The sequence below is a fragment of the Myxocyprinus asiaticus genome, chromosome 32, assembly GCF_019703515.2.
Source record: "Myxocyprinus asiaticus isolate MX2 ecotype Aquarium Trade chromosome 32, UBuf_Myxa_2, whole genome shotgun sequence".
Taxonomy (NCBI): domain Eukaryota; kingdom Metazoa; phylum Chordata; class Actinopteri; order Cypriniformes; family Catostomidae; genus Myxocyprinus; species Myxocyprinus asiaticus.
Genome location: NC_059375.1, coordinates 34,708,318 through 34,732,882, shown reverse-complemented (window position 1 = coordinate 34,732,882; position 24,565 = coordinate 34,708,318). Strand labels below are relative to the sequence as shown.

At 36.6% G+C, this 24,565-nt stretch overlaps 2 protein-coding genes across 2 annotated transcripts in view; both read left to right on the top strand.

Annotated features, from left to right (window-relative positions):
* Positions 1 to 807: 807 nt before the first annotated feature.
* Positions 808 to 24,129, top strand: LOC127423361 (probable G-protein coupled receptor 142). Its single transcript, XM_051667605.1, has 3 exons — positions 808 to 944; positions 9,888 to 10,033; positions 18,513 to 24,129. The coding sequence occupies exons 2-3, from the start codon at positions 9,901 to 9,903 to the stop codon at positions 19,466 to 19,468; spliced, it is 1,089 nt and encodes a 362-aa protein (XP_051523565.1). The 5' UTR covers positions 808 to 944; positions 9,888 to 9,900; the 3' UTR covers positions 19,469 to 24,129.
* LOC127423360 (G-protein coupled receptor family C group 5 member C-like) overlaps positions 9,944 to 24,565 on the top strand; it is a 30,769-nt gene continuing 16,147 nt past the window's right edge. The window contains exon 1 of the mRNA XM_051667602.1: positions 9,944 to 10,033. The gene's annotated coding sequence lies outside the window, so the exon portion shown is untranslated. The remainder of the gene's footprint in view (positions 10,034 to 24,565) is intronic.

Below are 24,565 nucleotides of genomic sequence, written 5' to 3'. Positions count from 1 at the left end.
TTGTGGTTTAAATTTATAGTGTTTTGGGTTTTCCATAGTGTTGTGGCTTAATTTATTTGTGCTGTGGTTTATTTCCATTGTGTTTCATCTTTTATTTGCTTTGCTAATTTTGTTGTGCTCTACACCCCTGGGCCACCGTATTATGCAGATGGTAAAAGTGATGAAAAATCCCATAAACAATCAACTTGTGGCATAGTTGGGTGGACTTTTTTTAACTAAGTCCAGTAGGCAACCACTTAGTACACCTTGGCAACCACCTAGCAATGACATAGCAACACACTGATGACCACTCAAAAGACCTTAACAACCACATAGTATCACCCTAGCAACCACCCACAACACAGGTTTTGCACAGAGAAGCACAACTCACATTTTCTGCAGGAAATGTAAAAATAGTAATTGATCATAATGGTTTAAGCTTGAAAGGATCATAGAGGCTATATTTTAGTTTTAGATCACAGCCAGAATGAAGAGCTCTACAAAGGACACACACAGCAGATAAGAGGTCCCCTGGGTCTGAAGGTATCGCTGTGTGAAATTATACACCCCCTTCCTCATGTGTCTTTGCGCTATACTGACCTCCCAGTGAAAGAAACACCTCCATATCCCTCATTCCGACTTTCTCTCACCTTCTCTCTCTGTGCTTCACTCATTTACCAAAATCCTCCCTATGAAATGGAATTCTCACTCTTTGCTTTACCCCTCCCTTCCTCTCTCCCCCTCTCCCTCTCTCCCTCTCTCTCTCTCTCTCTCTCTCTCTCGCTTTAACTCCTTCCATAACTTCCTCCAGAACCCACTCTGATTGCAGTGATGTGTCTGATATTCAAAGACCTCTACTCTTCCTCCCTGTCCTGCTCAAGGGCTCAGTGGCTGGGCATCGGTGGTTTGGACTGCTGGATCTGTGTTTAGAATCCACGGATGGGGACCTGCAGCAATCTGTGAGGGTAAGGAAACCTCTTTCAACTCAAGCTATCAGTCTACCTGTGTCATTGTAACTGTTTGGCTATACCTTGATGGATAACTTTATTTTTATAAGTGAGCATCAATTGAAGTTATGAATATAAGAAAAAGCTATAAATGTTGTACTTTCATTTTAGTGCATTCAATACTTGTTTGACAAAAGATGCACTGAAACTTTTAGAATCACAACATATAATATAACTTCTGTTACACCTTTTGATCTTGAATAAGTACAAATATTCCATTAAGTCTCACAATTACTGTAATATGAGATCCTGTTAAATGCTGTTTAAAATAGTTTTGATGGAGTATATCATGTCACACCACAGGACATGTAAATTTCCAAAAAGTATTTCAAAAACGGTCAGTTACCCTAAGAATGTAGAATGTGCTCTCTCCATTTTTTATATATATCTTCTGACCAAACAGCTTTTTAAAAATGCAGTTAACCAGGGTAATTTGTTTTGAACACAAGTCAGTAACTTGATGTTTTGGGTCTGTCCTCTGCATTATATCATCTGAACATTTGCTCAGAGAACTATAGGATATCCAGAGGTCAGATCTGGAAGTCAAGAAATCCATTATACTTGTGTTCTAAAAAGGCTGTGCTAACGTTTTTGGAAATACACAGTCTGTTCCTCCACTTCTCTCTCCTTTGCATCATATTTTCCTCTTTTTAAACAACAACTAAATATACACTCTTTCCTCTGCGAGTTCTGATATGTATTGCTATACTGTTGTCCTTGAGCTCATAATATTGTCTCAGGTGTACCGGCCCAATATGAATAATTGAGAGTGTTCATTAGAGCAAAGCGTTCAGGGAGAAAGAGTTGAAACCCTACACACTGACACTCTGTGCATCCCAAACTGCAAAACAATGGCCATTTTTGGTTTTAATGACACCAATTGTTTGTGATGCTTGTGAAGGCAAGCATCACTATTAGTAGGCTATTGCTCACTTGGGGTTAGAGAATTGAACAAACTTCTGACCCAAAGTATTACATTTGTACATGGACATGAATGATACCTCAAATCATGCATGTTGAGAAGAGGTGTGTGATTGGATTTTCGTCTGAGGGGCGATTAAATGGATGAGAAAATCCCATTGATTTACACTGAAGCATGAACCGCAGCCATTTCTATCATCTATCATTTCTAGAGGGGTTTCGGTTGTGCAATGGACTAGACGTGTGTTGTGGGGGCCCCGCTGCCCGTTATAATTAAACATCACCTTTTCACTTAATTTCATTTTATAAACCCAGCACAATATAGATCTTAAAATCCGTTAGTAATATGATGAAGCCAGGGAAAGGAAAACTAAATGAAAAGGGGCTGGAGGAGGCGACACGAATGTTCGGTAAAACAGTGGACACTGGAGAAGCTAATGGCGGCCAAGCAAGTCAACATATGGCAAGTTCAGCAACTACAGATGACGTTTTGGCATCTATTAGCGCTCTGAATCACACGGTGGATAAAAGGTTTGCTGAATTTAATGTGTCCATACCAAGTTTGAAAGCTGAACTGTCTGACATTAACACCCATGTAGCGACAACTGAGGAAGCCTCGAAATCACATGAAAGTTACATCGAGGAACTTGAGAGATTGTGCCACAGTTTGGCAACTAATTCAAAAAATCAGCAAGCTAAAATCAATAAATTGGAGGCATGTTCTTGCAGGCAGAATTTGAGAATTGTTGACATCAAGGAGAAAATGGAAAGTGGTAGACCAATCGACTTCGTGGCCAATCTATTTCCAGAGATACTGGGAAAAGAGCACTTTGATAAACCCTTACAGATTGATAGAGCTCACCGAAGTTCTAAACCAATTAAGGATGGTAAACCCAGGCCCATCATTGTTTGACTACATCACTACAGAACAAAAGAGCAAATACAATGGCTGGCAAGGGAGAAGTGTCCACGACAGTATGATGGCTGCCGGGTTTTTATCTTCGCTGACTTAACGTCGGCAGTGATGAGGCAACGGCAGCTCTTCAATGGCATAAAGGAAAAGTACAAAAAAAGGAACATAAGATACGGATTTCGGCACCCAGCCAGGTTTATTGTCACCGTTGGCGATCACACCATTACCTTCGACACACCAACCAAAGCAAACGACTTTCTCAGCCAAAGAATGAAGGATTGGGTATCGGAACGGATCATTGAGCAACGTGAGGATTCGGTGTAGTTGTCGTGGAGTATGCCCTGGATTCATGTGTGTCAGATCTGACAGAACACTATGAAACTGAGTGGGACTTCAATAATTTTTCGGTGAGGACTATTCTAAATATTTTGTCACTAATTCAAGCGGAGCAGTGACAGACATTTCGGTTTGAGGAAAGTATGCAAGCTTATGCAATGTTTTTTGTTTCTAGCGTTAACATTAGGTTCTTGGTTCTGTGATGGATACGGGGTGTTAGTAGTGGGACCAGGGGAGGGTTTTATATGTCTTTTTTTGGGGGCGGTTCAGTGCATCATACAGTTCTCTATCCATGCCTCTTTGATAACATGGTTTGGCAATGGTCATCATTATTGGTGACGGTATCTTATGTCAGTTGATTCACATAAACACGGTGATGGAGTTGTAAGATTAGTCAGCTGGAATGTACGGGGATTAAATAGCCCGGTGAAATGGGGGAAGGTGTATGCACACTTAAGATTACTAAAGGAAGATATATGTTTCCTTCAAGAGACACATAAACTTACTCTCACAAATTGTTTCATGTCGGAAGCATGGCGTCTGGATCCTGACTTCCTGTCCGGTTCGGTTTCGGTCTGTGTCGGGATCCAGACACTCGTGCTCCATGTTTGTCTGTTATTGATGTGGGTGCATCAGGTAGTTTTTTTAAAATTCGTTTTTCCCCCTTGTTGGAGTTTTATGTTGGATTTTTGTGTTTTATTGTGTATTAAATAAACATATTTTTCACTCTGTGTTTGGGTCCTGAGCCTCTGTCATTCTCTGCATTCCGTGACAGTTATTGTCTCGACAATTAAGACAGATTCAAGCTTCACGGGCCATACATAGTATTAGATCATCAACTGATGGAGTACTGACAAACCCCAAATAAATCAATCAGTTGCCATGTAAAATGAAACCTGAGATCATTAACAAATATTTTTCTGGATTGAATTTTCCCAAGCTCTCGGATGAGGCTGTGGAGATGTTAGATGCTGATATAAACTTGGAGGAGATCATCTCAGCCATATCCTCTTTTTCCAATAATAAAGCTCTGAGTCCGGATGGTTTCAGCATAGAATTTTATTTAAAAAAATTGTGATGAAATTTCCCCTTCTTCGTATGATACTGTAAATTATTCAAAAGATGTTTCTAGACTACCGCCTTCATTATATAAGGCTAATGTAACCTTGATCCCAAAACCAGGTCATGACCCGGTTTGTTGGTTTCATTGTATCGTCTGATTTCTTTGTTGCCCATTGAAACTAAAATAATTAGCAAGTAAGTAGAGTTTTTTAAGTACATTGCACTTTTTAAATTTTGCTTCATTAACTCAAACATTCTTGTTTACTGATCCCTACTTTAGAGTTAAATGTACTTAATATTAGTTTTGATTTCCTGATACAAAAGTATTTTTTGTATACAAAAAATATAAAACAACATACTGATTTAAACAATTTCAGAACTGGTCAACAAAAGGAACAATTTCTAAGATAAATCAGGTTAATGTCAATATCACAGAAAACATGTAATTATAAATACTTTAAAATTAAAATGCTTTTGTAAAGAGAACAAAATAACTGTGTGCATGATGACTAAATAACTATAGTTTCAAAAGATAATATTTTATGTACAATTAGCAGAACTAATTCATTTAAAACTACTCAAACAGAAGCAAAAGTTAAGATGACTTACAAATTCAAACTTTTTTATGTTGTAATTTTTTTAAGTTATGTCTAATAAAATCAACTTACAAACTTATAGTTGTATAATTCACTGACAAAAACATGTTATTAATACTCAAAAAACAGAAGTTAGAATTAATTAAAAGTTTGCTAATAGTCACATTCACTTACTAAATTTTTTATTTAATTTTAAGTTAATGTGGCTTATCAAGTTTTGACTCTGTACCACTTTTTGTGTGTGTGTGTGTGTGTGTGTGTGTGTGTCAGATTAACATTTAGAGAAATTTTGAGTACACCTGGCTCAAACTATATTTGTCAGTAATACCCTCAGGTTTACAGTGTAAGCAGCCAGCTAGCAATCACCCAGAACACTCTGGCAACCACTAAGAAACCTTTAGTAACTGCATAGCAACATCCTGGCAACCACCCACACTGTAAACCCTAATGTTGTCATTACTGGAAATATCAAGTTGTCTTAATTAAACATTATTTGAAATGTCAAGTTTTGGGCTCACAACTCAAATATCTAGTATGCTCCTTGAACTTATTTATCTTAAAAATCCATAGACTTAAGATTTTAAAGGTGCTTTAAGCTATTTTTTTCATGGAAAGGTATGCAAAAAATGTTACTACTGAGAGAAATTAATGAAATAAATAAGTGTCCTGAGATATCTCACCGGTTTCTGTGACAGCTCTAGACTCAACAAACGGCAAACAAAAAAGTGTCCGCAGGTCACGGACAATGACGTTTTCTGCCTATCAATCATTTTGCACATTCTTTTAGTATTGTAATTGCAGCGAAATATTGAGGCATAATGCCATTTTTATGCCATGTTGCTCATAACAGTTGTCAGTTGAGGGCGCTCTTGCTGCTGTTGTTTTTGACAACCGTTTCTGCTAGTGTCGGTGTCAAAAAAGATAATATGGTATCTGTTGAGTGTGGGGTTTTGGGAAAAGGGGTGTGGCTAGTCCAACAGCTCAGTTTGTCGAAATTTTAGAACTGCTAAATTTGATTACAGCACCTTTAGGTGTTAATAACTCAAACGATTGAGCACAAAACTGAGGCTATAGGGAATACCTATAATCCCTTGTGCTTGAAATATTTAATTATGTTTCCTTTGACAAAGGGAATGTATGGAGGCATTTAAATAGTTTATATTAAGAATTTATAGAGGTTTTAGCTCTTTTGTAGTATTATTAATTAATTTCTTACTTTTTGCACACACTTTTAAGTGATCTGTGTCGCCTTTGGTCATGTAGGACCCTGTTAACTCTATCCTTGTGCATGTGCAAATTACGTACAGGCATATATGCATTTCTGTAGAGAATTAAAGGTGCACTCAGTAGCTTTTGTCTTTGTGTCATCTTGGACTTACACTGACACCTAGCGGCTTTGATTCAGCATAATTTAAAATTCAATAGTTTTCAGTTTAAGATGCCATTGTAGAAATGTAGTATTCACAGTCAGCCATGATTACTTTAATCGGTAAATGAAAGTGTCAAATAACAGGACGGTTACTGAGATTAAGCGAGTAGTATTCGGCTGTTTGTGTGATTCTAACATGGCAGCCCCCATGTGCGGACCCTCTCCATGTAGAATAAAACAGCTTTTATAAGGTTACTGATATGACTGGAGTCTTCATTTTAATGTGAGTGTTCATGATTTCCTACATATATTGCAAAATTACAATTCATGTCTTTAGGAGTTAAACTTTTTTTAATGAGGAAAAAAATTAATGAGTGCACCTTTTAAGTTTATTTTATGATTCACCTAGAATCGGTTATAATCTTCTTTACAGTATGATCTAAATTTGAGTCAATTCAATAAAAATTATTAAGTAGAATCAACAATATTTAAATAACAAATCTGAGTTTATTCTACTTGCATCTAGTTGTCTTTATTTAAATAGTTAAGTTCATTATATCTTAACACCAAGTTAAGTGCTTACACTTAACTTACAATTACGCAAGTTTTGGAGTTGCCATTACTCAATCAATTGTCTAAAGTCAACTTATTAGGTTTTTAGTGCACGTCACCCTTGGCAAGCACAAGCATCACTCACATTTTCTTGGGTGATTTAAAAATTTAGTTTGGTGAGGCAACAGGGCTATATAGGCCAGACCACACAGTCAAACCAGCTGACATTTCTGTTATCAATGGTGACAATATAGATTTTTTACTGCACTGTGAGTGTACAGTTGGGCATTAATGATACATGCAAATCACTACTACAGCACAGGGGTAATTTCTCATTGGATTGTTTAAACAGAGCCATAGTGCATCATTCAGTGAAAACATTATTTTTTACTGGCCATACTTGTGCTTTAATGCTCAAGGCACTGATTCTCTGTTTAAACAGATGTAGGCCGCTTGCGTGGTTCACATGTGAACTAGGGCAGTAATGAAAAACATTGCTGTTTGGTATTCATATACTAATTTAGGCCATGCTATAAGCTTAAAAAATGATGCTTTGATCTTAAATAGATTGTATGAGTTATTCCAAATTAATCTTTTTAAGACCCTGATTCTACATGTTAGCCTATAGATGGGAACTTTTTAATTTCTTAGCCTTGGATTCAAGCTCTGATTGCATATGAGGACTATATAAGTGCAAGGCCAGTTGTTTTCACCCCCTAATTAAAATGTTATGGTCTTGTATCCAACATATCTATGTAAAATGTTATTTTAGATGAAGAAAAAGTTGTTTGCCACTAAGAAAGAAGATTTCCCCCAGGAAATGTGGATATATTAAAGGCTTTGCTAAAACAGGCATGTCTAATGCATGGGAACAAGTTCCCTTTTGAAAGATCTATACCCCTGGAGAACATACTGTATACACATTGACTGGATTTTATAAATTTCTTGAAACCATTCAAAATCAGTCTCTTGGTATGGAGAGGAAATTGCAATATACAGTGTTTACAAGGCAGCATTTTATTGATATCCCTCAAACATTCTGCTCAAATTCAGAAAACAAGTGCCACATCAACACTCACAAGACCTTTATATACACATACAAGCTCCTTTCAGGAATAGCCTCTCTTCTGTAGCCTAGCACACATTCACCTGTGGTTAAAGATTCATCTTTTATTATCCACTACAGCTTCTGTATTAAAACTGCTATAAAGCAATACTGTAAGTCACAAACACTCATAAAAGTTTCATTACAACATTTATTACTATGGTAAATAAACAGTCTCTGTTAATGGGATTATGCTTCGCTGGAAGTGCAAATTACCAAAGATGCTTCTTGCATCCTTGCAATGAGACAAACAGCTTACAGAAAGTAGTCTAGACGCATTGTGAACAGATTTTTGTAATTTAGAGGATTTTACTTTTTGGCACTTTCCACTACTAATTGGTGTCCCATCATTTTATTTTAAAACAAATAAATGCACAAATCCCAAAAAAAAAAAAAAAAAAAAAAAAAAAAAACAACTGTGTTGGATAATCTTTTCTAATATAATAGTGATAATTTGTTTATATAAGATAAAATATAATTGCATGAAATCAAAGTTTATAAAGTATAAATGTATTTCATCATATTTATTTTTATTTAATATTAAGATTTTATGTTTATTTTATGTTTAATGCCAAAAAATGTATTAAATCACTAAAATCGGATTATTAAACTGTATTCAGACAGGTCTTCATAAGCACCTCATTTCACTGACTCTTTGCTGAAACTGTTTCAAGCCCTATTTTGTACCTGTACATAGGAAAGTGCCATTTATGTACAGTGTTCCCTATTCTGCATTATTTCCATAGGTGCTAAATTACATCAGAACCACCAGCAGTACAAAAATGTATTTGTTTGTCATTTAATGAAACCACATTTTCTTACATAAAAAAAAAAATAAAATAAAAAAATGATGATGATGATGATAAAAACACAAATAAAACTGCAAATATGGAAAAAGAAGAGCTCCATAATTGCTCTCAGCCTGTGTTCCAAACTGAACTCCCTAGTAAGGCAAAGATTAAGTCATTATAAGGTGACAGCAGACCAATCATTCCTGCCTTTTACAATTCTCCCCCACAGTGTGACTTTGTCCACCTAAGCAAGATACTTGATGAAGCAGCCCATCATAGGAGGCAATCATGTTCCACAACATAAACCCTCTCATATTGTCTGTTTGCCAGGAGGAAAGAATGAATGGCTTTTAAACATACCAGTTCAATTTCAATGGCTCCAGAGCACACTGTTGTGGTCACTAACAACAAATGCATACTACAAATGCAAAATGTACAATTAACCTTTTTTATTCTGTATTAAAAATGTAACAACCTCCGATCAACTCCAAAACACATTAGCAAGAGAAGTTGTTCATAAAACCAGATGATGTCATGAGCTAAAAGGAAACATATGGAGCAAAGCAATTATTTCTGCTTTCTTCACTGGGTCAGGTGTTAAAAGCAAATAAATATGTTTGGCAGGGGTGACAAGTTATAGTAAGCAGAGGTGACATCAAGATTAAACAGAAAGAAAGCTAGAGAGAGGAAAGATAAGAGTAAACCAGGGAGGATGGAAGAGTGTTTTGATCTCGTTCCATCTGTTCTAATTGACTGTTGTTAACCTGCCTCTGTCATTAACACAATGACCTCTTTAGAAGACCAATGCATAGTAAAATTCAATGCTGAAAACACTACAGCTTCATTCTGTACTGCTGAATGGGCTGAATTCACACAGCAGCAGAATAAAGTGGCAGTCCTGTTTGGGCTAAATACGGTTCTGTTCTAGTGGTCGACTGATAATAATTGAAAAAAATAAAAATAAAAAATAAAAATAATAATAATAATAAAAAGGCCAATTAATCGGGCTGGGTGATATTTCATTCTATCATTTGTTCATGCACAGTTCGGATATGAAAGACAGTAACAACTGCATCTATTAAAAAAATTAATTCCAGACGGCAAAGTTGATGCTGTAAACAAACTCATCACACAAAAAGCTTATTTTACCTTGATTTCAGTTACTGTTCAGAGTGACATAAGTTTTAAGTCATAGTATTTGGACACAAGTGAGAAGTTTAAATATTTTCTTCCTGTTCTCTTTCTTGTAAAAAAAGGAACTCAGAGGCCATGATTGACTGGCACAATGGCACAGCGCCCGGCCACCAGGAAGATGAACGGAGCGCTGAGGAGAGGTCAGAGTGTGTGCTGGCTTACATCCCTGTCATCTACTACAGTGCTCTCTTGTGTGTAGGAGTGCCAGGTACGAGATTTGTACAAGATTCAAATTTTAATACCTATAAACATGGTTCAATTAGGATATATTCAGGAGCTTTCATGGGTATAAAAAAGCTGCGTAGCACAAGATGAGAAAAAGTCCAGATGCAACTACAGATTCACAGGAATGACTCTGCACTATAATCCTCATATAGTGTTGGGGTCAAAAATGACCCCTTCTAAACTTTGCTTCTTTAATAAACATGGTTTCCTTGATCTCAGTAGCATGAGGTATGGTGACTTTTCCTACATTTGCTATCTACATACACACAAAAAAATAAAAAATAAAAAATAAATAAAATTGGGCTGGATTGTGGTGGAGTGGTGGTGTGACAAAAATACTCACACTCATTGTGTTCAGGGTCAAATTTGACCCCACATATGAAATTAATGGATGAGACGATAAAACCGAGGATTGCTAAACTTTGACAAAAATAGAGATTTTTGATAATGTCTAAATATACGTATATACAAATACATATAACTAAAAATCTTTTTTTGCTACAACCAAACAAATGCAATCTGCTGGTTATAGTTGTAATTTCAGGTCATTTTAATAATAATTAGTAATAATAATAAAAAAATAACCATCCAGTAGACGGCGGCAGTTAGCCCCTAATGCACACACATTAATTGTTTTAGGAGATAAAATAATAAGAGTATGCACCCGAAATGAACAGAGTACAAGGGTTAAAGGTGAAGTTTCTGCACCACTAGTGTCACCAAACAGAACTGCAAAAACAATGACAGTTATCAAACAGGTTTTCTGATTACACCCTCTCCTCTCCCCTCATCTTCCATTGGACAAAAACTTAAAGTCCTGCTGTAAATTCACATGATTGGTAAGTTCAATATTGCTCAGGGTGCCCACAACTTTCCAATGAATTTCCATGACCTTTATGAACATTCTAAAAATCATTTTAAAAATCATGTTTTAGAGATTGTACTCGCAAACAGCATTTTTTTTCAACATAATATTTAGAACTGAGCATAACTAAAATAAATTATATTCACTATAGAAATTTTCATGACTTTTTACAAATTTAATTAAAGGAATAGTTTACCCAAAAATGAAAATTCTCTGCTCTGTAGGTCCATACAATGCAAGTGAATAGTGACCAAAACTTTGAAGCTCCAAAAAGCACATAAAGGCAGCATACAGCAGCAGTAGTCCTTAAAACTCCGGTGGTTTAATCCATGTCTTCTGAAGCTATCCAGACAATTTTGGGTGAAAACAGACCTAAATATAACTCCTTTTTCACTATCATCTGCAGTCTCCATGGCGATCATGATTTCAAGCTAGATTACACTTCTTACCTCCATCTTGCGCTCTGTGCATGAGTCAAGCACTAAGAAGTGTAATCAAGCTTGAAATCATGATCATGCCTAGAGACTGCAATGGCAAGATGTACAGTGAAAAAAGAGTTACATTTTGGTCTGTACTCGCCCCCAAACCAATTGGATAGCTTCAGAAGACATGGAATAAAACTCTGGGGTCATATGGATTACTTTTATGTTGCTAAAATGTGCTTTTTGGCACTTCAAAGTTTTGGTCACCATTCACTTGCATTGTATGGACCTACAGAGCTGAAATATTCTTCTAACAATATTTGCTTCTGTTCTGCAGAAGAAAGAAAGTCATACACATATGGAATGGCATGAGAGTGAGTAAATGATGAGAGAATTTTCATTTTGGGGTGAACTATCCCTTTAATATTCATGCTTTGTTCTGGCCTGGAAATCTCAATTTCAAAATTCCCTGACATTTCAAGGTTTTCCATGTCCGTGGGAACCTGGGTTGCTCTGTCAGCTGGTTGGGATGTTTTGATAGCACCATAAACCCACACTGTTTGCAGTTTTCTGAGAAATCAAACTATGAATGCCTTACTTAATCATTTCTGCATATTAAGCTGGGATAGGAGAAAGTATTGTAACATTGAAAAAATGACAGACATCACCTATAAACATCCCCTAAAAAAACTATGTTACTGGAAAATTGGCCATGGATCATACACGGTTCCATATTTGAAATGTAGATTTTTGGCACAAGGGAAATTAGGTCTTCCTTACCTTTTGTCCTTTGATGGAGGAAGGTGGTGGTACTGTAGAATTATTTAGTAAGACACATATCAGACCAGACGAGAAATCAATAAGTCACAAACATTTAAAAACACTCATCTCAGGAGAGGCTGGCACGTAAGCTGCTCGAGGAGAAGAAAGTCAATCAATAAATCAATCCCTACATAAACTAACAATTCATTACTGATTCGTTTGAAGGCCACCCTTACACTGCTGCTATAAACAAGTTCAGACTGAGAGGCAGATGCTTGGCATTCACAACAGCCAATTTAAATCAATTTACTAGCTTTTGAGTGAATAATGAGATGAGCTAAAAATATCACCATACAATAGTAACAAATCTTAAGCTTCAAGGAATAGTTCACACAAAAATGAAATTCTGTCATTATTTACTTAACCCATGTCATTTTAAACCCATATGGTGTGTTTGAAGAATCTTCACTCAACTCTTTCAAGACCAGCTCCAAAAAAGGAGTTATCATATACAGTAATATCAGAATATATAGCGCATGGACTTTATTTTTTTATAATTTTTTTTATTTTTATTATAGTTCTGTGTTTTGTTTTTCTATTATTACTCCTTTTCAGTTTACTTTAGACGTATTTGGGAATGCGTTGTTTTATAAGGGATATTTTTGAGGTGCTTTTTATTTATTCCTGTTATAGTCAAAGATGTCAGTAGGTACTCAGTAGGTGTTCCTTATCTCGATGATAAGGAACACTTTAAGCTACAAAAGCTGGGTTTTGGTAACGTCTTCTTCTCGTCCTTTTCATCAAGGAGTCAAGGAGTGGCCATCTTGTTTAAGAAGTCACTGTCGTTTCAGATGACAAACTGTATTCAAGACAGAGGTGGTCAATTTGTGATTGTGAAGGGGGTAATGTCTGGGGAAGAAATAGCTATTATGAATATGTACTTCCCCCCTGGTCATTCATGTGATGTTATAACCAATGCGTTTGCTAAGCTGCTAGAATGTAAAGTGGACTGCTTGTTAGTGGGTGGAGATTTTAATTGTCATTTGAATCCTGTTATAGACAAGTTGCGCACTGGCACTTCAGCCCCCTTTTTTCAAGCTAAATTTATTAATTCATTATGTGAGGATTTGGGCTTTGTGGATGTGTGGCGAGTCCAACATCCAGCTGATAAAGAATTTACCTTTTTCTCTAAACAGCATTCTTGCCATACGAGAATAGATTATTTTTTTGCCCCTAAACAAATACTGCACTCTATAGAAGGCAGCTCAATTGGTAATATCATCATTTCAGACCATGCACCTGTTTTTTTGTTTTTTTTGCATTGAAGCCCCGTGATCATTCGGTTCAAGCTAAGCATTGGTGACTTAACCCTTTAATTTTTAAGGATAGTATTTTACATTTTATTTTGTCTCAGAATTTCAAGTATTTCTTACTATTAATGGCCCTTCTACAAGTGATAAATCTCTTTTGTGTGAACAATAAACGCCTTTTCAAGGGGCTTGATAATCTCATAAACATTTAATAAAAAGAGAAAACAGGCAGAACAGAGAGTAATTTTGGAGGTTAAAATTAAAAGAACGGAAGCTGAATACTCTCAGAACCCAAATTCAGATAGACTGAAAGAAATGATTGCTTTACGTTCATCTTTAAGTTCTTTGTTTGTGGGACAGGCTGAGAAGAGGATTAGATTTGCTAAACAAAGGCTTTATGAACATGGTGACAAGGCAGGGAAATATCAAGCACACCTTATTAAGAAAAAGGCAGACTCAAACAATTTTGTCAATAAAAGACCAGTTAGGGCATCCCTCTAATACTTCAATTATTAATAAAAGCTTTGTAAAGTTTTTTGAAAATGTAGATGAATCTGAGACTTCGGGAGGATCAACAAATCTTATGGATGTTTTCTTTGCTAAAATAAATCTTGCTTCCTTAAGTGCTGAACAACAAACAGACCTTAATAATCCTATCTCGAAAGAGGAAGTATTGTCAGTCTTTAAGGGACTGCAGACGGGCAAAACCCCAGGACAGGATGGTTTGGGTAACGAATTTTATAAAGAATTTAGGGAAATCTTAGCTGACCCGCTCCTAGAAATGTTTAATTATTCCCTGGAAAAAGGTACCCTCTCACCCTCTCTTCAGGAAGCAAAAATTGCTTTATTATTAAAAAAAAAGGGAAATCACCTGAAGATTGCGCCTCCTACAGGCCAATATCTCTTTTAAACACTGACTTTAAGATCTTGTCTGAAATCCTTGCAACTAGGTTAGAAGGCTTATTACCCCATCTTATTAATAATGATCAAACAGGCTTTATTAGAGGTCGTAATTCCACTAATAATATGCGTAGACTGTTAAATGTCCTTCAGCTCTCACAGCAGCTTAAAGTGGGCAGTCTTGTGATTTCTATGGATGCAGAAAAAGCGTTCGATAGTGTCGAATGGCCTTGCCTTTTTTATACATTGTCAAAATTCGGGTTGGGTGACAATTTCATTAATTGGGTCAAATTATTATACACGAACCATTTAGCAGCTGTTTTAACAAATGATCTGCGCTCTGATAGTTTTTGGATTAATAGGGGAACGCGTCAGGGTTGTCCACTCTCGCCCCTTTTGTTCGCGTTAATAATTGAGCCTCTGGCCGAAGCAATCAGGACTAATCCCGAAATACATGGTTTTAATGTAGCCAATAGGCAACATAAAATGACTCTTTATGCTGATGACATTCTTATTTTCTTAACCAGGCCAGAGGTTTCAACAAGTACTCTTATTGATGTTGTTACGCAATTTAGCATTTTTTCTGGTTATAAGATTAATTTAGGTAAATCTGAGGCCATGCCATTGGGTAGTTTGGAAGGCGCTCATACATCATCAGTGCCCTTCCCATTTAAGTGGTCTCCGTCAGGTTTTGTATACCTGGGTATACATATATCACCTAAGTTCAATCAGATGTTTAATTTAAATTTTACTCCTCTTCTCAGCCATATCAAACTTGATTTGGAAAGATAGAATATGCTTCCTATTTCATGGATAGGGCGTATTGCCCTTTTAAAAATGAATGAATCTTACCTAGATTATTGTATCCAATTCAGATGATTCCAATACTCTTCTCACAGAAAACGGTGAAAGAGGTGGACAGATGGTTTAGTTAATTCATATGGGCAAAGAAAAGACCCTGTCTTCGAATGAATATATTACGTCTTCCGGGAGACAGGGGGGGTTGGGTCTCCCAGACATCAAAACATATCAGCTTAGCACCCACCTGCAATATATAAATACATGGATAGCTGAGGACCCAGACTCACTTTGGCTAGATATAGAATCCACCCAATTACAGATCCCACTCAAAAATGTGCTTTTTCTTTAAAATTTTAAGAAGGTTCAAACAGTGTGTACAAATCCCATTACTCTGAACACAGTCAGGGCATGGCAATCCATACGACGAATTGAGGGCAGGTCATCCGTAACATCAGTCTTTAGCTCAGTATGCAAGAACCCAGATTTTCCTCCAGGCATGACTGATATGCGATTTCAATATTGTGCTTCTAAAGGTCTCACTAATTTGAAGGGCCTTTTTGAGGGCCCTACTCTTATGTCCTTTGGTCAGATCTCTCAAAAATGTGATCTAGATGGTAGAGATTTCTTTCGCTTCCTACAATTAAAGAACTTTATTCAGAAGGACATTTCACTTCTATCTCATGTGAGTTCATCAAAACTTGAAGAACAGCTTTTTGAGACTCAGTCAGATGCATCTATAAGTCATTTTTATAATATTCTGTCTATGACTAAAAATATATCTACACATTGTCTTAAAACAATCTGGGAGAAAGAACTTGATATTACAGTTTCTGACGATGAATGGGACATGGCCTGGAGGAATGCAAAGTCTCTGAGTGTTGGTCATGGAGTGAGAGCAATCCAGCTTAAAATTCTTCATAGAGCGTACTTATCTCCTGCCCAACGCAGTAGGTTTAGGGCTGATCTCTCCCATCTGTGTTCTAAAGGCAAAACAGAAATAGGGAATCTTACCCACTGCTTCTGGTTTTGTCATAAGATTCAAAGGTTCTGGTGTAAAGTTACTGAAGAGATGAACAAGATATTGGAGGTCTCCTTGGTTCCAGACCCTGCATATTATTTACAAGGAATATCTTATTCTTTGGATCTTACTATACACAAGACAACGCTCTTTAATATTCTCACTTTTTGTGCCAGAAAATGTATTTTGCAGTGGATTTCGGACAAAGCTCTGACTGCTAAGATGTGTTATAGGATTATTCTTGAATATGTGTCTCTAGATTATTTGACATGTAGGGTTCATGATAAGGATGCAATATTTCGCAAAATTTGAGACCCCTTTTTGTCATATATAGGACTTGACATTGCTTCCATCTTAATAAGAGGATTTGTATGATTGTAGTTTAAAGCCTCACTGGCATCCCTTATATTACTTGTTAAAGCACTGTAATCTTTTTTTATCTTCTCCTTCTTCTTTGTCTTCGCATCCCTTACATATGTTTAGTTATTTGTATTTATTTATTTTTATTTTCCCCTCTGTTTGGTGTATTGATTATACTTTGATAATTCTGATTGTTTGTATTTTATTTGTTCCTTGTTAAAATGTAAAAAAAAACAAAACAAAAAAAAAAAAAAAACCTCAATAAAAATATTAATACATATATAAAAATAAAATAAAAATTTCGCCTTTAAAATTTGATGGAAAAATAACAGCATATGGCCTTGGAACTACATGAAGGTGAGGAAATGATAACAGAATTTTGGGATATTTCACACAAATATGAAAATTCTGTCACCAATTATTCACCCTCTTTTTGTCCCAAACCTGTAAGACTTTCGGTCTTTTGTGAAACACAAAGGCAGAATGGGCGTTAGGCAGAAATGTTCTCAGTCACCATTCACTTTCATTGCATCTTTTTTTCCATACAGTGAAAGTGAATTTCTTTCATTCTGCCTAACATCTCCCTTTGTTTTCCAAGTAAGATAGAAAGTCATTAGGGTTTGGAACGACATGAGGGGGAGTAAATGTTCATTTTTGGGTGAACTATCCCTTTATATAAAAAATTTTTGCCCAGTGTCATTCCACCATCCCCTCTGTAATGGAGACGAGTGTCTAGACCATATTTTCCCTAAATAGTTGCAGTATATAAATCTTTTTGTTTTAAACGCTTAAAATTTACAGTACTTATATCCTGTCTTGTCAACAAGCAAAAGAATCACAAATTTAGCTTGAGTTTATAATTTTCTTTATGGAAAATGAGGGCAAATGTCCCAGGACCTGGCATGTTTTCTAAATTTGACCCAAAATATTTCACTTCCCATCAATCCTGCTGTTTCTACTCCCTCCCTGCCCTCAATGTCTCTTTTCTCTTCTCTATTCCTCCCTTTTCTGGCCTCACTCCAGCTCAGTTTATAACATCCCTGTTCAAAACATCAGGATATGTTGTGTTTTGGATGCTGGTCACCAACATTGGGTGCTGGTGTCCCCAACAGGTTTCCTTACAAGGTTAATCAGCCAGACTTCCTTGGTCAACCAGGTTCACACTCTCAAATATATATATATATATATATATATATATATATATATATATATATATATATATATATATATATATATATTTGTCTACTAACAATGTCCAACAGTGTATTAACATGCATTACAGGAGATTTGGGTAATTTTTGTCATTTGCACCACAATGTCATTTCCAACGCACCTCAGATTCTGTGTGATATTGTGTTTAATAGAATTCTGTGGTGGAAAATTATGGTAATTGAAATTATATATATATATATATATATATATATATACACACACACTACCGGTCAAAAGTTTTGAAACACTTACTCATTCTTTATTATAATTTTTTTCACATTTTAGAATAATAGTAAAGTCATCAAAACTATGGAATAACATAAATGGAACTATGGGAATTATGTTGTGACTAAACAAAATCCAAAATAAATCAAAACTGTGTTATATTTTAGCATCTTCAAAGTCATCTTCACCTTTGAATTCACCTAGAATTTGCAGAAATGTACTCTTGACATTTTCTCAACCAACTTCTTGAAATATCACCCCGGGATGCTTTTTAAACAGTACTGAAGGAGTTCCCATCTACGTTGGGCACTTATTGGCTGCTTTTCTTTATTATTTGGTCCAAGTCATCAATTTCAAAAACTTTTTTTTATTATTAAATTTTAGTTTTATAATGAAATAAATTAATATGGTGGCACAATTATATTTCTGTCTTCAAAACTACTTTCAAACATTTAAGCATACGCCTTCAGATCAAAAGATTTTTAAGATCATGAGAAACATTTCAGTCAAGTGTTTCAAAACTTTTGACCGGTGGTGTATATATATATATACTCTTATTCCTTCTAATTCCAATTCTCTTTTTCCAGTGAACATCCTGACATTGGTTGCTCTTTCCCGGCTGGCTGCTCGTACTCAGAAGGCTCTGTACGTCTATCTTCTTGCTTTAACCGGCTCGGACATTCTCAGCCAGCTCTTTATCATCTTCGTGGGCTTCCTGCTCGAAACAGCCGTGTTTCACCGAGATGTTCCTGTGCTACTGCTCCGCTCGGTCAGCATGCTTGAGTTTGCCGCTAACCACGCCTCTATCTGGGCCACGGTACCGCTCACAGTCGACCGCTACGTTGCTTTGTGCCACCCACTCCTTCACAGACAAATCAGCTACCCAGCACGGGCCTGGCGAATCATTGCAGTGGTAATCACCTTAGCACTTGCATCTGGCGTGCCATTCTTCTGGTGGTCAGACATGTGGAGGGTCAGCCGCCTGCCAAACAACTTGGATACTGCCTTGATCTGGACCCATGTGACTATTATCTACTTTCTTCCATGCAGCATCTTCTTGGTGCTAAACTCCTTGATCATCCTAAGGCTTCGGAAGAGACAGCGGAATCAAATGTGCCATGACAAGAGTGGGCAGCATCTGGCAGTGCCAGGCAAACTGGGCAAAACCACAGCTATGCTGTTGGCAGTGAGTTCGGTGTTTGCCATACTGTGGGCACCTCGCACCGGAGTGGTGCTCTACCATCTCTATGTGACATCAGTGTACAAAGACTGGCGTGTGCATCTAGCGTACGACCTAGCCAACATGCTAGCCATGCTAAACACTGCTGTGAATTTCTTTCTGTACTGTTTTGTCAGTAAGCCCTTCAGAGCAGCAGTTAGGAACGTCTTGTTGTTTCGGGAGGGACCGTTGCACCCACGCCGGCCCCTACATCACCAGCACACCCCTGCCAATGCCTCCACATCCTCTATTTCCAGTGGCACCAAACGTTCTCAGAGAGAGGTCACTCCTCTCTCATCCAAAAGTGCACACATCACCATGTAATCCACCTCAGACCTCTGATTTAAAGGGAGAGTTCACCCAAAATTGAAAATTCTGTCATTCTGTTGATCCAAACCTGTACTGTATGAATTTCTTTCTTCCACTGAACACAAATGATGTTAGGCAGAATGTTAGCCTCAGTCACCAATCAATTTCATTGCATCTTTTTCCATACAGTGACAGGCTTTTAGGCCATGTCCACACTAATATGTTTTCGTTTGAAAACGCATGTTTTTCATGCCGTTTTGCCCTTCCGTCAACACTGAGATGGCATTTTTGTCTAGCAAAAACTGAGCTTTTCGAAAATGCTCTCCCTAGTGGATACATTTGAAAACGCTGTCGATGCATTGTAGTGTGGACAGGGAAAACGAAAATATCTGAAAACTATGACATATTTTTGTCATTTGACGCAGTCATGTGATCCATTCAACCCAAAATGGCCGCCCATGTTGTAGCGCTGTTGTTCTGCCAGCTTCAACCTTCACACTGCATTCCTTCAAAGGCGATGGAAAGTTCATTTGGAATTGCTGTCCGGCGACGGAACATGAAGACAATTGCATTTCAGAACGTACATGGAATGGAAATTTTATGCAGAATGTGCATGTGCAGTAAGGGGATTTAAGCGTTTTCATACTGTATGTTTCATTGTGGATGAGGAACTTTTGGAAAACGCTTGAAAACGGCAATGTGGACGGACAGCGTTTCGAAAATGAAAAAAGCATTTTCAAATGTATCCAGATTAATATGGATGTAGCCTTAGTCCCTAACAGTCTGCCTAACATTTCCTTTTGTGTTCAATGGAAGAAAGAAGTCATATGGTTTGGAACAACGTGAGGGTAAGTAAATAATGACATAATTTTCATTTTTTTGGGTTAACTATCCCTTTTTAAAATGTGTAATTTCTGTACCACTAGTGGCAACAAATGGAATTGCAAAAAAAAAAAAAAACAGTTTCAAAACAGGTTTTCCAAACCATCTGCCACTGGTCAGACAAACAGTCTTGCTCATAAGACAAAAGTGATTTTTCAGTACATCATGGACATCTTCCAATTAACTGTTCCACCATCTCAAGGACATAACTATTCCACTCCAGTAAAAACTGTGTTTTTATACTGATGTAAATATCTGTGTTATTTATTGTCTGTCTTCTGCAGAGTAAAGAAAACAGACCATATTCATGAAACAAAGATATTTGGCTCATCGAATTAGTACTGTTATGTTATTTTCCATAAATGGCTATCCTTTAAAGAAATAGTACATCCAAAATTTAAATTCTGTCATCATCAAATTATTTACTCACTCTCATGTTGTTCCAAACCTGCATGACTTTCTTTATTCTGTGGAACACAAAAGGTGAAATTAAATATAAATCATATAGAGTGAATCTGGAAAAGTGCTGTCAACCTCACAAATGACAAAAAAAGTGGTCCATTTGACTTTTGACTATATTCCAAGTCTTCTAAAGCCATATGATAGATTTGTATGATAAATGGACTGAAATTTAAGTCGATATTCACCGAAAATCTTGCCCTTGACAGTAGCTCTCAAAATTATTTGCATCTACATCCATTCAAATCCATTCAAACATCAAACCTTTTGTGTTCCTTAGAAGAAAGAAACTCATGTTGGTTTGGAACAACCCGATCTCATGAAAATTCGTACATAGTTATACGAGTTGGCTATTTCGTATGGTCTTGCATGATGTTGTTCGCATAAACTAATATGACTTCATCACATGCAAATTCCCGGATGTCTAATGCAGAAGAAACCGCGAGTTCCGCGCACGAGGCGTTAAGGACATGCTTATTAATATTATGCCCAAACCCCTTATCTAAACTTAACCAATCAGTAGAGTGTGTAAACATGATAGAAAGCTGTTGTGTGTGACAGAAGCAAGTAATTGTCACGTATTAGATGGAAACGATGTCCAGCGATGTCATTGGCTGTAGTGAAAGTCATAGGAATTCAAACGAGTGCAGTCGCACGATATCATACGAATTTGGCAAATTTAGAAAAGTCGTACGAATCCTGACGATTTCGCCGTGAGACTGAGTTGGTTTGGAACAACATGAGGGTGAGTAAATCATGACAGAATTTCCATTTTTGGGTACTTTAAAGTATCCATTTAAAATGTGATATTTTGATATTGTAAGAAAATGTGTCATGTATTTAGTGTTTTTATAAATGTTACTCATGCTGCAGGTAAATCTCTGAACATTTACAGTGATGTTTAATTAATGGTCTTTTATTCTGTTATCATTGATTAATTTACGATCCTAAACATTTCTGAATTATTCCTGCATTATTCCTCCCTTTAAAACTTTTTTATATGGCATATGTCTTCAGTAATATTCCATATGAGAAAACACATGTAATTACTCAAGCATTTCATTTTCTCATCAAACAAGAGAAAGACATGGTTACATAATGTTCTGGTCCAGACCCTTCTCGCAGCTGTAGGTTATTTTGCATGACTAAATTAAACCCGTTCAGAGCCAGTTAAATGTAGCAGAGTGAGATGGTCAAGCTTTTTAACCCTGGTGAGCAAAGTGCAGTCGCTGGCTTAGCTGTTTATTTTCAGTGCATGGCTACTGAATGGGGCTTTAAAAGGGGGTTGGATGTGGGAACACATCGACTGAAGACACCACTGTACAAACAGACCAATCCCAAGAGCTCAAGGTCCGCTGAGCAAAGACACACACTCACTCACACTCACTCGTGCAAACAACAAAAATTTCCACGTGTTAGAATCTACCAGAATCACCAGAATTTTTCTGCCCCACTAAAGTCAATTGTGTGACTCAATTATATGATCAGATATCACACAGCACTTGCCAGTATATACTTAAAGAGAACCGATTACATCTTTAACTACAAGAGCTCAATCTAAATGGAAAATTTGAGATTAAATGGCTGCATTCTTGAGGTTTTCACCTACACACTTGCCAATTTATACAGTCTTTTCACTTTTAAAGTATGTGCATCCATTTTCCATTAAATAATTCGTTTAATTTAAATAAATCTGATGGGAAGGGGGAAATGAAGGGAATAAGATTGTAAAAATCAATTAAATCAGTCCTTGATTTTTCTATGATAACATTGCTTTAACTAAATGTGTTTTGATGGCATTTTTTGACTAATGATTTAATGAAGCATACTTTTAGCTAAAAGGTACATTAAAAGCAAGTTTTAATTTAATAATGCTAGTAAATTACAAACGAGAGTCAGAACAACTAACATGGTCTTGCTTTACTGCAGTTTGTTCTACAAAAACACATGCACTCAGTTTGCTTGCGTTCAGAAGCAGCTTGAGCTTCGGTTATGAACTCTTCTCATCTCTTGTCCTTTTAGTGCACTTGTGTTTCTCAGCACCCAATTTTGCATCCTCTCTCTCTTTCCTTTTTTTTCTTTCTAGCTCTCTTTCTCTTGCCCTCTCTCTCCCCCTTCTCTATGGTGAAAGGGAGCCTCTGGCCCTGTATGTGTTATCAGATGTAGTCTCTTTGAAAAAGTCCCCTGCTGCCTCACAAACACAGATGCCTGAGAAGAAAGCACATCTATCATTTAAACCTTAATGTGGGCAAAAGACTGACAGCATAAGAGTGAGTCTATATACTTAAGACAATAGAGAACCTGCTCTGTTTGAGGCCAGCTTTATCCGAAGAGCTGATAATGACCTGCTAGAACAGATGAGTCAGACATCCATTTTCCAACATTATCTGTTAAAGTCAGTGTGAAATTACATATGCAACCAAAGGTGAAATCATGCCCAAACTAATTATACATTTGATCTGGTTTTGAACGTCTTTATCTTTCCCTTTGCATGCTAAATGAAGACTGTACCACCAAATGAATACATCTTACACTTAAATAAAGAACTAATACGATGTTAGAAGGCGTTTTTTTTTTTTTTTTTAATTGCGTAAAGTTACATATTTCCAATGTGAATCAGGAGATTACTTGATTTTATCCATTTGGAATTGATTGGATCTCTAAAAGTGGGTGTTCCTATACTTTGGTTGAAAGTTAAGTGGTTTGGGTACCATTAGTCGCAAAGTAATGTCATTTGACAGGCAGGCTTTTTGATGGAAGATTATGAAGACAATTTTGTTTTCTTTAGAATAATGTGCACTAAGGATTTGTGTACAATAGGACCAGAAACATGTATTAAGAAAGTAAATATGGTCAGTTTTGCTGACCAATGATTTTAAAGGTGTTATAAATGTTCTACAGCAGATTAATGGATGAAATAAAAATGTATTACGAATGCAAAACAATCGTAAATCAAAACTTGTGATGCTTCCCTAGTTCATAATTTAAAGAGTACAGAATTTGTCTGTGATAATTGTGATACATTCAGCCTTGTAGTCATACAGTATTTCACATGTATAATAAAGCAAGATCCACTTCATCTCATTGCACTAGTTTAAAGTTGCATCTCTAATAATGTTTCTCTGCAATGTTGTGTAACAGTGTTAAACTTTACAAATATCCCAAAAACAAAATAGCATGTGGCACTTGCATGATGCTTCACCTTTAAGGAGTTGCGTTGTAATTCATGGTTATGCAGTATTGTGACACGCAAGCTTTACTTCATTTTGTGTAACTGAACATGCGCACTGATAACTGTTGTTTTGATCATACTGATCGGAAATTAAATGTCTGTGAGAACCTATTTGTGTCTTGAGTTCTATAGAAATAAAAGCACTTGAAACATTCAGAAATCAGGCCTTTTAGTTGCAGTGCTCAAGTAATTCCAGGACACAATCACTTTCTCTCACTTACTTTTTCTTTCTTTCTCACTTGCTGTCATACACACACTCTGCAGCATCAAGACTTGCAGCTACACTATCCTGTTATTTCAGGAGAATAAGTTCACACCCCAACAATGAACGGAATCTGCTAACTCTCTTCCTTAAGCATATCTTAATCAGAGTGTCGGCCAAAAAGGTATAAATCATACACAATAGCACCAGAGTAAGGCCTGTTTCACATTGCATGCAACAGCAGCACATAACCAGAGCAGCAGTAAAACTGCAACAGCAAGCTCACATTTTCACACTGGTTTTTGCAGCATAACATATATGCAGCAATGCACAGAAC